The 13,977-nt window shown below is 50.9% G+C and overlaps 2 protein-coding genes across 2 annotated transcripts in view; one reads left to right on the top strand and one right to left on the bottom strand.

Annotated features, from left to right (window-relative positions):
• Nucleotides 1–5,179, top strand: part of NFRKB (nuclear factor related to kappaB binding protein) — a 36,435-nt gene extending 31,256 nt beyond the window's left edge. The window contains exons 24-26 of the mRNA XM_079930735.1: nt 1,960–2,066; nt 2,829–2,964; nt 3,078–5,179. Coding sequence (XP_079786861.1) covers nt 1,960–2,066; nt 2,829–2,964; nt 3,078–3,203 — 369 coding nt within the window. The 3' untranslated portion in view covers nt 3,204–5,179. The remainder of the gene's footprint in view (nt 1–1,959; nt 2,067–2,828; nt 2,965–3,077) is intronic.
• Nucleotides 5,180–6,461: 1,282 nt separating this feature from the next.
• Nucleotides 6,462–13,292, bottom strand: TMEM45B (transmembrane protein 45B). Its single transcript, XM_079930499.1, has 5 exons — nt 13,013–13,292; nt 10,628–10,834; nt 9,626–9,810; nt 8,985–9,130; nt 6,462–7,898 (listed from the first exon to the last, which is right to left on the bottom strand). The coding sequence occupies exons 1-5, from the start codon at nt 13,254–13,256 to the stop codon at nt 7,787–7,789; spliced, it is 894 nt and encodes a 297-aa protein (XP_079786625.1). The 5' UTR covers nt 13,257–13,292; the 3' UTR covers nt 6,462–7,786.
• Nucleotides 13,293–13,977: the final 685 nt, after the last annotated feature.

Genomic DNA, 13,977 nt, shown 5'->3' with positions numbered 1-13,977 from the left:
AGTTCTTTTTCTGTTTCCTGGATCGTTAGTGAGGATGGGCAGCCATTCGTCCAGAGGTTGGCATGGGCTCTCCAGGGGTGAATCAGTCTTTGCCAGTTTTCTTCTGGGGTATTTGGCCTTTTCGTATTGTGTGAGCTGGCACCAGCCTTTGTATCTTCTGCATGTTAGTTCTTGTATGTGTAGAAAATATTTTCTTCCAGTCTGTCAATTTTTAACCTTGCATGTGAAGCCTTTTGCTCTGCAGGTATTTTATCTGATGAGATCCATCAACATTTTCTTCTACGGCTCCTAGGTTTCGTGTCTTGTGCCTTTCTTACTCCAGGCTTATAAAGATGTCAGCCCTCATTTTCGTAAAATATTTTTAGAGTTTAAAAAAAGTGTAATTGAGAAATCCATTTGAAATATATTTTTGTGAATGGCATGTGGTATAGGTCTCATATTTTTCAAATTATTCCAACATCAATGACTAGTATACCTCGTCCCCACTAACTTGAGGGTACTACCTTTATCATAAACCAAATTTCCATATCAACAGGTGTGTTTCTGGGTGCATGTGTTTATTCTTTGACCTCTAGATAAGGGGCACTGTTCTGTATGGTGGGTGCATCTGGACGGTATAAAATACAGTTTACTTTTCTAAGCAGGCAATATAGTAAAACCTTACTAATTTGGATAAAATCCAGAGGATTAGTGGGAGGAAGGAGGACCTACATGGTAGTAAAGCCAACCAGCCAACCCTGGAAGTGCAGCGTCGCTTTGAAGGAAATGTTTGTTTGGGTTCTCGTATCAGAGAAGTTAAAATAAGAAAGCGAGGAGACGGTGCTTACTTGATGCACTTTTGTTTCTCTTGAGTCCTTCTGAAACAGAAAGGTGAATCCAGCGGTATCTACCCTGTTGTCATCAATCAGGGTCACTGTAACCGGAGCGCATTTGGTGGGGCAGGAAGTACTGAGTGGTGCTGCCTGTCTGTCTGTCTAGGCAGCTGGTAGGCTAGTTCATGGAGGGACACAAGTTGGTGGACGGCTGGTCTGAAGCGGTCTTGTTCTCAACACTAGGGATTCTTAGGACGACAATACAACCCTAGTAGGTTCCCTTGGAGGCCCCATCTGGCCGTGTTCTCTTGCCCACTGACATCTTTCCGTGCTTTCTAAGGGGCTGCAGTTGAGCTCAGCTGTGGAGATCAGTGTGGTGCCCTGGTATACAGTTTTCCTCCTGAATGCCTGGCTTCTTTAGAACCAGCTTGCCTGTGGGAAATGTTGATTCCTTTTCTTTGCATCTTGTTAGCTGCCCCTCTTGAATCATTTTTTTAAAGTTGTATGTACACAGGATCCTACTGTATATAAATTTTATCATCAACCAAGGGTTAAAAACCAGGCAACCTACAAATGGGCTAGTGTAGTGGCCGAACCCCAGCCATCATGAAATCCCAAAGATACCAGGTCTTTCCAGCTCCTTTTTTCTTCCTCTGGGCCTTCTTATTAGCTGTGGGTTGGACTTGTCATGTGGTTGAGTTTATTGCTAGTGTTCGCTGACTAACCTCCCTTACCTCTGGGAGAAGCAGAGCACTCAGGGAATGTGTCCTGCTGTGTGCTCCCCAGCAGTGCGCCTGCTCGAGGGGAGCAGCAGTTATGCACCTGCTGTATTCACTCCTGAGTGCCTCTGTCCTTGCTCAGTTCCTCCACCTGGCTGTGTCCCCGGTGTTGGGGGTACGTGGATGAGTAAGACCCTCCCCTCTGGGAGCTCAGGCTCATACTGTGCCGAAGTGGACACACGCTTTCCTTGGTGGTTCAGGCACATGTCTTGCCCTGATGACGGCAGGTGCGTGCGGCTGCTCTGCTTCCTGAGGCAGGAGAGAGGAGGCTCATGGCAGCTGGGTGGCACTGGGTGATGTTGGGTGGCGCTGGGTGACGCTGCGTGGCGGTCTTTTCTTCCGTAAACCTAGTTGCTTTTTCTCTCTAGGGGAAGCTGCCTACGCGGATCACAGTTCCGCTCTCTGTCATTAGCCAGCCCATGAAGGGCAAGGGTGTGGTCACAGCCCCCATCATCAAAGGCAACCTTGGAGCCAAGTAAGTGCTGTGGAGGGTTGGGCGGGCGGCCGTGGGGGGACACCTAGACATGCAGGGGAAGGCGGCTGGTTTCCTGGGCTCCTCCGTTGTGCTCAGCAGTGAGTCTCGAGCACCCGCGTTGTTTTAGGTGCTGTGGGTACAGCAGTGATTAAAACAGACAGAAGTTGGTGCTGCTTTCAGGCTTATACTGTAGGGTGAGTGGGGAGAGGAATAGTGAGTTAAAGTACTGTGTGGCCGGTGACGTGCTCTAGGGAAAGCAAGGGGGAGGACACAGGCGGAGCTGGATGGGGGTGGTGGGCGTGACACAGCTGGGGGCAGTCCCCAGCATGGGCGTTAGGGAAGGCCTCGCCTCGATGTCTGAGCCCTGGGCTGGGATGGCTCAGAGGTGAGGGCCTCCTGGGGGCCTGGGCGTCTCGTGGCTCTGACTTAGATGGGGATGGAGGGCATGAGGAGATAAGTCTGCTGCTCTCAGGACGGCTGCCTTGGCAGGGCTGGGCTTCTGGTCAGGAGTGCACACCTGCTAGGGCCCCGTCCGTTACTCCTGCTGGTCGCGGAGCGGATACAGGGCCATTTCATCCAAAGCGCTGGGAGCCTTTGGCCTTGCTCTCTTCTCTGACACGGGAAGCATAGAAGCTGGAAGAAAGGTGGTCTCGGCAGCCGGTTTCCATTTCAGTCCAGGGTGCCGGGGTTTTCCGCTGGCCCCAGACCTGGCCTCATGCTGGCCCGGCCCGGCCATGCCTCACTCCTGCTTCCCCTCCGCAGCCTTGGCGGGCTGGGCCGCAACATCATCCTCACCACCATGCCAGCAGGCACGAAGCTCATTGCTGGCAACAAGCCGGTTAGTTTCCTCACCGCCCAGCAGTTGCAGCAGCTCCAGCAGCAGGGTCAGGCCACACAGGTGAGGTCCGGGCACCCGTTGCGCGTGTCGGGCTGCCCTCCTGCCCCGTGCTGCTCGTCCTCAGCTGATGGGCCACGGGCAGTCTGCCGACCAGACACTCTTTCTGCAAACAGGTGCGCATCCAGACTGTCCCCGCGTCCCACCTTCAACAAGGAACAGCTTCTGGTTCCTCCAAAGCCGTCTCCACGGTCGTCGTGACCACGGCCCCATCTCCTAAACAGGCACCTGAACAGCAGTGATTCTCAGGGAGGAAGACGGTGGCCGCAAAAGCCACACCCGGTCGGCTTTCTGGCTGAAAGGGAGGAGCGGGTGGTGCATCACCCCCCCGGGCACGTCTGCCTGAGAAAGGCCAGCGGAGGGACCATGGCGGCCCGGCTGCTGCTCGGCGGGGAGTGCGCTGCGCCAGGTGCGCTGGGGTTCCGAGGTCTGTTCTGTCTGGTCCAGGAGAAGCTTCTCTGGTGGGGTCGTGTGAGCGCGCCGTGGCCACACAAGCCCAGCTGTCTCCTGGAGTGAGGCTCTGAGGATGGGCAGACGGCGAGAAGGTGTGCAGACGGCAGACGAGGCTCGTGCTGTGCGGGGTTTATTTAGCTCTGGTCTTCTCTGTGGCTGGTGGTTTAGTTAGGAGCTCTGCGTCCAGACGTTTTTATGTAACTTATTTTTTTAGAGAACATCTTGTACGTCCTTATCAAGTAGAAACCTGGGCTTAGCTCGCCCCCTCCCCCTCAACTGGTTATTTATTCTTTTGACCAGAACGAGAGAAGAGCAAGATTCTTAGTAAGTTGGAGGCTGACTTGATCTCTGCATGGTAACAGAGAGGCCGTGAGGTGGGGGAGAAACATGGGAAGTGAGGTCACATGATCCCACCTGAAATGGGATTAGTCTGGCGGCCCCTCTTAAAGACGGGCTGTCAGGATCTTGACTGTGGTCCATACCGTCACCTGCAGACTTAGACCCCCTTATCGAGCGTGTCCCCACGCAAGTCCAGGGCCAGCGGACAGAGCAGGCAGACGCCAGCAGAGGTGCTGCTTTTGCAGCACAGGCTTTATTGCAGTTCAGAGATGATGCGTTTTGCTTTGTTCCGGAGCAAGAGTCAGCAAGCCATGCCCCTTGGGCTGGCTACCCAGTTTTGTAAATAAAGCTTTATTGAAACACAGCCCGTGCCCATTCATTTATGTACTGCCTATGGCTGCTTTCAGTTAGAAGGCAGAACTGAGTAGTTGTCATAGAGACCACACGGCCTCAAGCCTGAAATGTCACCTATTAAGTAGAACTTTGCTCGCTTCTGCTCCAGAGTAGAGGTGGGGAGAAGGGGTAGGGGGTGGGTGCAGCCACGAGGCGGCACCAGCCACAGAGGAGGTGGGTCTGGGTTTACAGTCGTTTGCTCCTGGCTGCTTCATGGTTCTCAGCCTCCATCGAGCTATAGGCAGAACTCAGAATATTTTAAAATGTAACTAAAAGCACTGATTATTGACAGTATGCCTCTTTCGTATTGGAGCAGGGGTTGGGTGGTGAAGCTTTTCTGTAACGACAGGACTTCCCTGTCTTTTTTGAAAGTATCCAGATTATTAAAAATGTATCTCTAACTCATGGAAATTCAGTGATGATCTTTGATGGGGTCTCTGTGAGGAAGTGGAGTTGGAGGGCAAAGAATTGGAGTGGCCTCCTTTGGAGGGGTTGCTGGGTGGAAGCTGAGTGATCAGGCAAGTTGCAATGGTGCAGAGAAAGAGTGGCTCACTGGGTACACAGACATTTGATTCGTAAAGCAGTTCGGTAAAATAGACATGACCATCTGTGTTCTAACTGAGAAAATCCAAGCCTGAGTTGAAGTTAAAGAGAACCAAGCTGCGAGTGCAGTCTTTTAATTCAGGTGCCCTTTCTGCTGCCTTCCTGTGGGGACGTGGCTGTGATGTGTCCTGGTGAGACGTGGGGACCGTCCGGAGCCGGGAGTGGTAAGCCTGGATTATAAAGAGCAGAGGTGAATTGGCGGGGGTGAGATTGAGCTTTTGGTGGGTGGTAGAAGGCTGGCACAGAAATAAGATTGGTAATGGGGAGAGGCGGAGACTGCAGGGAAGGAAAGACTGGTTTTTGACCTGAGTGGAGGAGAGCACGTCTGCATGGCATTATTTCCTCGAGCACATGTCACGCGAAAAGCCCGTGTGCCGGTTTCCAAACGAGAAAGAGGTAGAAACTTGAGGGATCCTGGCTCTGGCATTTACTGCTGGTTAAAACAAATCCCTTTTGAATTTACTTAACAAATGATTTCATCGTTTGTTCAGCCTCAACCCTAAGCTCCACTCTTATTTGCTGAAGTCACTTGACTCTGCCTGTCTCCTGGGTGCCCGCAGATATTTACATCCTAGCCCGCGGGTCACTTTCAGGATGCCGGTGGCAAGTGTGACCCGGTGCTTCCTGCCCAGCCTGCCCTTGGGTCCCAGAGGATGGCACCCCCTGCCGGAGCTGCTTGGGTGACACCACCGGCATTTGCACCAGGCATGGTTCCTTGCGTGCAGACCTCAGGGGTCTTGTAGAGACATGGTAGCTGGTGGGTGTTTTGTGGGGAACCATTCCAGAAGAACCTGGTTCAGAGGCTCAGAGGCTGGTGAAATTATTCAGACCATGTATCTGAGACTAGATTTGGTGAATGGCATTGTGATCGGTTTGTACTTTGTCACCACGTCTGAGAATATTTATGCGGGTTGATCACTTCCATGAAGGTATACCAAACAGTGCTGTGTCAGGTGCATCAGAACAAACTGTAATATTTTGTATCTGACCGTCACACCTCAGCCCCTCACTGTCTAGAAAACGCTGCATTTCCTTAAAGTGTTCTGTCCCCTCCCCACTTTAAAAATCTAAAATGGAGGGTTTTCCTGGTGGCGCAGTGGTCGAGAGTCCGCCTGCCGATGCAGGGGACACGGGTTCGTGCCCCGGTCCGGGAGGATCCCACATGCCGTGGAGCAGCTGGGCCCATGAGCCATGGCCACTGGGCCTGTGCATCTGGAGCCTGTGCTCCGTGACGGGAGAGGCCACAGCAGCGAGAGGCCTGCGTACTACCAAAAAAAAAAAAAAAAAAAAAAAAAAAAATCTAAAATGGAGATCTTTACTGTGAAAGTAAACCTGCGACTGTGTTCCTTCTTCCCATCTCCAGTCCCTGAGGCAAGAACACGTTTTACATTAATGGCCAACAGTAGAACTTGCTGGATAGAACATGCTTCATTCAGGACTTGCTAAATGAACATTTGGGTTCCTACTCAGCAGGCAGGCCAAAGTGGGTCCTGAAAGGGGGCTCCCGGGTTCTCTTCTCAAAATTCAGTGTCTTCAAGTAGCTCATGCTTAATCCCTAAGATGTGGCTTCGACCCTGAGATGCTGGCTGACCGTGGGAGGTTGCCCTTCGTGTAAGTACAGCATTCCTTCCAAAGAGCATACGTGCTTCACACAGCTGATCCCTGCCATGTTGGTGTGAAGTAGCGAAGGGCATAGCGGGAGAGAAGCTGGCCTCTGAGTCCTACTTGAAGGCTGGCTTTAGGACTTCGTGGTTGTGTGGCCTTAGGCTGATCCGGTTCTCTGAAGAGCCCTGATGTTCTTGCAGTACAGGTGGTTGTGAGAGTCAAACGAGATAGAAAGCAGTTTAAGGTCTGGGAAATACTGTACAAATGAATGGCACTGTGGGTCCCTATGACCTTTCAGATTTGCCCTAACCCACTTTTATCAGTTTACAGAGCTTGATTAGCTGTCCGCGTTCTTTCGTACTCTCACTGTCTTTGTGCCTGGATTCTCTGTTCCTGGAATGTGCTTTTCTGTAGGGCACCCCCCAAACACACACCTTCTCCTCCCCTCCTTCGTTTCCCATGGTATCTGTACTTACCCCTTAGGGCACCAGTCACCGTGCACATAACTGCTTGTATCTCTCCCTTTAGACTGTGAATTCTTTGCCGGATACATATTTCGTTAATCCTTACAACCATTTCAGTGCTGGTGCAAAGCAGATGATTAATAAATATTTGTTGAACGAAACGTAAAGAAAAAAAAAGAACAGGTCCAGAACCAAGATTCGAGTATCAAGACTTTATGTCACTAGTTCAAGATTCACGTCCTTTGCAGGATTCTTATCTTTTGCTTTCAGCTATGTTGAAATTCAAGGCCTTCCATAACCTGACATTTTTCTCTCCACCTCATTATAGAGGTTTCCTGTCAGCACCCTCTTACTAGGGTACTTTTGAGAAGTCAGAATATCTGGGCTCCAGCTCTCAGCTGGACCACTCACTAGCTTCCTGATTTAACCAAAAAAATCACCTTTGGCCCAACTTCATCACTTGTCAACAGTGAGTGGTATTGCAGTACTCCGGAACGTTATGATTAGTTAGGAGATGCTTAGCAAGTCATGTTTAAAAATACCAAAGCTCGTGAATTATTTTACTTTAAAAAATACGGATTAGAATTATATCTCTAAAATAAAGGCTCTGTCATTCACCTTCTGATAAGAAAGTACCTGCCTTCTTGAGGGCAAAAGGGCTAAATTATCAAAAGCAGTAAATTCTGTTGGATTCATATTCTGAATTCACCCATGAGGTCACTTCCTGTTCTGAAACTTTCAGAGTCTGAGTTCTCTTCACACTGAGACACAAAGGCTGGCTTCGTTTTTCTCTACAAAGTATACCACAGCAGCAGAGACTTCAGTTGGTTAAATGAGCAGATGCAAACATACAGACCCTTGAGAGTGGATCACAGTGGGGATTTCAGTGAAGGAAGGGAGCTGCCCCACTGACCACCAGCTGTGCCCCCAGAGGACACTCCGTCCTCCGTTGGTGACCGATGGCCGCCCTAGTCCTCATCAGAGCCGCTCAGGATGATCTTCTGGTAGGTGTGATCTGACTTCAGCTTGTGAATCCCAATGATTTCTCTGTCTCCAGGCCTCTTTACCCGTGTCAGGAAGCTGTAACGGGGAGACAATAATTGCAGATGGAGTGAGCCCCAGTTGCCTTATTCCCTCACCCGAGGATGCGAAGGCGTCCGCTGGCCCTCAGAGCATGTTTTTTATGTCTCTGTCAAATACTGTGGTGACTCATCTGCATCTCCGATTTCTTAGACAGCGCTCTTCGGTGGTGAAAGGACTCACAGTCACTTAAAGGTCAGTGATGTAACTGAGACTCAACTTAGTTCCCCTGCCCCACAGTTTGTTGATTCACTGACCGGGCAGGAGAACTCAGAGAAACCATGGCCTGCTTTCCCTTCTGTTTGGTTTGTGTGGAACTCTCTCTGGGTGAACTCTCTCTCTTTGGGTAGGGAAATCAGGAAGGAGGAAAGAACAGAGGTGGCCCTGACGACACAGAACTAGCAGGACCGGGTGTGCAGTGGTTAAAGAGCTGGGCTCTGCCGTTTACCCCTTGGGTGAACTTGATCCAGTTAGTCTTTGGAAGCCTTGGTTTCCCCGTCTATAAACATCACGTGCATCCTTTATGAAGTGAGCATTAAGTGGGGTAATTTACACACTTTAAGTGCTGACCACAGTGCTGGGACACAGTCAGTGCCTAGGAATTACTAGCTACTCTGGTAACCTCGGGAGAGCGAGCGCTGTCGTGAGCGCTTGCTGCTGTGGTGTCTTACCTGACCGTCACATGTCCCTGGGAAGTAGGGCAAAACCAGGAATAAGGTGTTGGGCTCTGAATGAACCAGGGACACAGCAGGGACTGCGGTTCAGTACTGATGCCTAATGCAGAGTTTTTCCTTTCAAACTACGGACTTAAAATCCATCAGAACTGCGTTCGAAACCTGAGTCTGTGAGGTCGCCGTGACCAGACAGACGGTCCTTTAACTTCTCAGACTTCATCACCCTCACGTGCAGGCACAGAGTGCCTTGCACAGAGCTTGGCATATAGTTGGCCCTCATGAAGTGGTAGACATTAGCACTGCTTAGTTATGAAGGGTGGGGCGTGGAGGTAAAAAGGATACAATGTAATACATTTCGGGGACGGGGCAGGTTAGGACAAACTTGGCAAAAGTCATCTTGTTTTGGACATACCAGTAAACCAGCGAGTAGCTGATGGCCACAATGCAGAGGGCGGCCAAGTAGTGCCAGCAGAAGCACATGGTGATGAACATGATGTTGGCGTCATCTTTCTGGTCCCATTCGGGTGCTCCAAAAAGCGGGAACAGCACGAACCCGATCTGGTGGATTATACAGAGAAGCCAACCTTGTCACTGGGTGGGCCTGAGAAGCCCCCTAGCCTCCTGTGGCTGCCAGAGTGTCTGTAGTTGCCCAGACAACTCCCATGCCTCTGTTAGCATTGAACAGCCTCTGCACAGGAAATTGCTCTGTTAGCTCTGGTTTTAGTGTAGCCTTACTTAAAATTTCAGGGCCCACATTTCAGATGAACAGTTTTAAGCAAGTAGAGGCTGTAAGTGGTGTCAGTAGGTCTGCTGGGAAGGGCAGGCAGGTAAATAAATCCTCAGCCTGCTCGCTACCTGTGCTCTGTTGATGACGCTTGTTTATGTGTCAGCAGGATATCGATGGCTAAAGTCACGTAGGTCAGGGGTGGGCGTGGGCAGAGAAGTGGCTTCTGACCCCCTTCGAGTGGTGTGTCAGTGCTGCATCTCCTGGATGCGCTCGGCGGGCCTGCTTTGTCCTTGCACCAGGTGAGGAGCATGGTTTTGAATAATTACCTGCCAGAACCAGGTGCCCTGAAGGATAACGAGGCTGGTACGGAAGAGTTCCAGCACGATGTTGTCCCGGAGGATCACTTCCAAGGTGAGGCTGACAGCCCCCGCGAACACGGCACACAGCAGGAGGGAGTGGATGTGCTGGTCCAGCGGTGGCCGGTGGTGGACATGGTGGTACAAGAGGAAGCCTGTGTGGAGCAGGGGATGCTGTCGGGCCCGCCCCCGCCCCAGGGGATCCGTTCCCAGCTTCAGCCTGAGTAGGAAGTGTCTGTCTGGCACTTAGGAAGTCAGTTTATGTGACAATCTAGGGCAACAAACCGATGCAGGTTATTGTGTGTGTGTGTGTGTGTGTGTGTGTGTATGTGTTTGTGTGTAAGCGGGTATAAGCAGCAGAGGATGAATCTTAACATCTCTTTACCGAATTTGTGGTAGGTAGGGTTCAGTCCAGGATGGGAAGGTGAGATGTTGCTGATATGTGACCAGTTGTGTGTTTGCACTTGACATTCAGTTTTACCCTCATTCAACCTCTTTTCAGTTCTTTCTGAGGTTCAGAAATCAACGAGGGGTTGGATTACAACATGCTTTCTCTCATCCAGTTAAGATGAGTTGCGTTGGGAGATGTGTCCTAGCCACTGGGTGGGAGTCCGGACAGCGACAGCGCAAGGTTGGGGTAGAGCACGGAGAACCTCTCCCCTAACCAGAGGGTCACCCCCTTGCGTGATGGCACCCCGCCAGTACTTCGTGCGGAGGTCGGGGCGGGGCGGGCGCTGGGCGGGCAGGGGGAGTTGGTGCTCTGCCAGCCAGAGCTCTGGCTAAAAGCCTCGTGCTTTCCTGTGCTGCTTTATGGAATGTGCCACCCGTACCGTCCAGAGCACAGGATCAGGTCCTGTGTAGGATTCTGAAGCGCAGAGACTAGGTTTCTCTGGGGAAGATGATTACATTTGCAATATTTCTGATCTGCTGTGCTCCCGTCCCTCTAAGTCTCCGTCCACACCACCCAGTCACCTTCATTGGAAACTGCCACAGCCATGACCAGTCTGTCCAGCCCCAAGGGGATGTGGGTGATGAGGTAGGTCAGCATGTCCACGAGTCCCGAGACCCCAAAGAACAGGTACATGGTGCTGTGCTGCCAGTTCATGAGCTTTACCCAGTGGTCCTCGTGGGACAGGTGGAGGTGGGGCCCGTCCGGAACAAACTGCTCTGCCAGCATGCCTGCAGGGAAACGGGAGTGGAGGTTAGGGAGGGAAGAACAGCTCCAAGACAAATAGACGGTGAAGTGACCCCGAGTCATGGCGAAGGTGGCCCACGGCTCTGTGGACCTACTCTGCTGCCTCAGATGCAGCTGTTTCAGGATGAAATATGTATTTGCTGAGGAACCTGTGCAGACATGTTGCCTTTGTTGCCGTTCCTTTGGGGGAGGGGGGAGAAACGGCGATAGGAACGCAGCCACACAGGTCCCCAGGACATTGTCCAGCAGTTGAGATGACAGCAAGGCATTGCCTCTTAAGCGAGAGTGTGGCTGATGCATTCTCTGGGGGTCCCCTCAGCCAAGCGAGCCGTGAGATAAACCTGGAAAGGAACAATTAGGTGGAAAATGATAGAATGCCAGCGAGACACACTGCAGGTGAAGATAGCCGTGGCAGGCCCAGCGACTCCCGGGTGTGTGCTTTTCCTGCTCCCGGGGCGAGCTCGGAACTGAGGGTCCCTCCCATGGCGCTCGGCCTCTGTCCCAGACTCTGGGAGAACAAGGCCAAGACCACACCTTGGTGATCCTGGCCACCCTGTAGCTCAGGAGACGGGGCTGGCACACAGGTGAAGCAGTACCACAGGGCAGCTCTCACTTCTTGGGAGCAAAAGATTCGCCTTTTGCCTGGTGCCCAGAATGTTCTCGGAGCCTAGAATACGTCCTCTGTGACAACGTTCTGGACCGTTTCCCAAACATTTCTTTCTCAAGCCAGATCCCCACCTCCTCTTTTTTTTTTTTTTTATTATTATTTATTTACTTACTTGGCTGCACCAGGCCTTCGCTGCGGCACGTGGGGTCTTCGTTGCCACGTGCGGGCTCTTGGTTGCGGCATGTGGGATCTAGTTCCCCGACCAGGGGTCAGATGCAGACCCCGTGCGTTGGGAGTGCAGAGCCTTAACCACTGGACCACGAGGGAAGTCCCCAGCCCCTTTCTGAATTCATGTACAAAGGATGAAGGTGCTGGTGGAAGCAACCCAGGAAAAGGACGTCCCAGTGACAGGCGAGCAGAAGGCCTCCGAGAGCAGGGACTGTGTCTGTTCCCCCCACCCCACCCCCCCGGCACCCAGACAGCGAGTTCCTGGCACGTGGCAGAGGCCCCAAGAGACCGTTCTTGGGTGAGGATTATTTTCACATAGCAAGGAGGCTAAATATCATTTTTCTAGCTTTTCTAAGGCAAAGTTGATGCTGTCCTTTACCGTTTAAGCCACACGGGCCCTATCACTTCGCAGCTTCATAGAGACGACAAAGCCTTTCCGATGCCTGGGTGACTGGTGAAGGGGACATTCAGCTAGACTGTGACCTTTGCTCACTCCACGGGGAGCTACTGCCCTTGCTTCCGTTCCTTGGAGAAACTGTAGGCCAAAGGGGACAGGTGGCAGAATGTAGCTGCAGGGTGAGCTCCCTCCTCACTCACGTGATGGGCTGGTCCTGACAAGGAATTCTGTCTGCTCTTGACACCGCGTGTTGTTCCTCGAGGGCCACCAGTGGGCTGGATGGCTGTCAGGTGACCATGGGAGTGGGTGGGTTTGTTGGAATGGGGCGCAGTGAAGGAAGGTTCCCCTCAGGCAGCTGTCTGTTGGCTTTTCTCTGCCTCTCTGACTAGCCTTCCAGCATGAATCCCCATCTCTAAGCACTTGAGATTTGGGGATGGAGGGTACGAGTTGGGTGTTAACCACTTGTGAGATTCTAGTGGAGGGAGAGAGCTGGGGGGAAAAAAGATGACTTTTCTAAAACTAAGCTCCGTTTAGTACCTTCTCATAACTCACGTACATGAGCTTAACTCTAATTTGTTCTTATTTTCTCTTTTTCTGTTTTGTCTTTTTCATAAAGTATGTCTTCTATTTCTACAATTTATGCCTGTGTTCCTACAAATTATACCTGTATCCTCCTAGGGCAAAGAATGCTGCAGTCTATGTGGTAGTTTTTCATAGTGTGAAACTTAGAACTGTGATGTAAGGTGCTATTAAACTGTCAGTGTTACTAAGCTTGGTACACAATAGATGCTATGGTGAAATATTTAGTGCCCCAAATTCTTACGTTATCCCTGCCAGTGGAGACATCCATTTTCCACAGGGTCCAGGAAGTGGGTGACGGGTTCTGGGTATGACAAGGAGATCCCTGGGCCAAATGACCCCCTTCCTTACCGATGACTGAAAATAGAGTTCTGATGGCGGCCTCAGTGACCTCCAGACGCTGATAGTGGTGAGTCAGTCGGCTGCTCTTCCCCTTTTGGTGAAAGTACTTCAGTGGGTACTTCACTGACCACCACAGTCCAACTATCAAGAAGAAGCTCCCTGGGAGAGCGTGGCCCTTGAAATTTGCCATCGGGGTCCCAGGATACCTAAACAATAAAGGGACAGCTGTTAGGTGGCTGAATGGGGAAGACATAAATGGATAATTTGGCAGGAAACACGATCCATGACTGGGGATTCCGAGCTGTAAGCCATATTGAGAAGGAGCCCCTTATTCTCAGAGAATAAGCCTGTGTTACGTCATTGAAGTCTTGTCCGCTCAGTGAGTTACAAGCCCAGGAGAATACCACTGGCCCTGAGGCTTTAGAAACGTGGGTAAAATAGGAGGGAGGAGAAGGAGGATGGGTAAATACTTCCTGATCTTAGAGTAGAAAAGCCTTTCTAAACATAGAGGTAAAGGAGGGAACTAGAAAAGAGAAAGTCATCTGCATAAGCATTTTACATATAAAACACATTAAAAGGCACACCATTTGGGAAAACGTTTGCAATAGCTGTGATAAATGGATATTCCACTACAGAGCCTTTACAAGTTAATAAGAAAAAGACCGTACAAGAATGGGCAGAAGACACAAACCACATAATTCACAAAATAACACAAATTGATAATAAATCTCACTGTAAAGATAATGCAAATGAAAAAATATTTTTCACCTAATTTGAAAAATTGAGGGTTTTCATGCAGCCCTCTAAGTATAAATGAATACGGTCTTTCAAATTTGGTAAAATGACAGGCTGTTCAGCCAGAGATGTGTGGAGAACTTGTATCAGCCCTTCCATGACTCATTTCTAGGGTTTTCCCTGTTGAATTCCTGGTTGGTCTGCTGCTCACCCCAGCTGTGCATTTCCCCTGCTCATTC

Source organism: Stenella coeruleoalba (genome assembly GCF_951394435.1).
Source record: "Stenella coeruleoalba genome assembly, chromosome: 8".
Taxonomy (NCBI): domain Eukaryota; kingdom Metazoa; phylum Chordata; class Mammalia; order Artiodactyla; family Delphinidae; genus Stenella; species Stenella coeruleoalba.
This window is presented reverse-complemented; position numbering and strand designations above follow the sequence as displayed.

Coding starts and splice junctions, on each gene's coding strand:
- TMEM45B (XM_079930499.1), bottom strand. CDS start 13,256: ATGTCTTCCCCATTCAGCCACCTAACAGCTGTCCCTTTATTGTTTAGG. Junction 9,131..9,625: donor AGGGCACCTGGTTCTGGCAG/GTAATTATTCAA, acceptor ATAATCCACCAG/ATCGGGTTCGTGCTGTTCCC. Junction 7,899..8,984: donor AGCTACTCGCTGGTTTACTG/GTATGTCCAAAA, acceptor TCCCCGTTACAG/CTTCCTGACACGGGTAAAGA.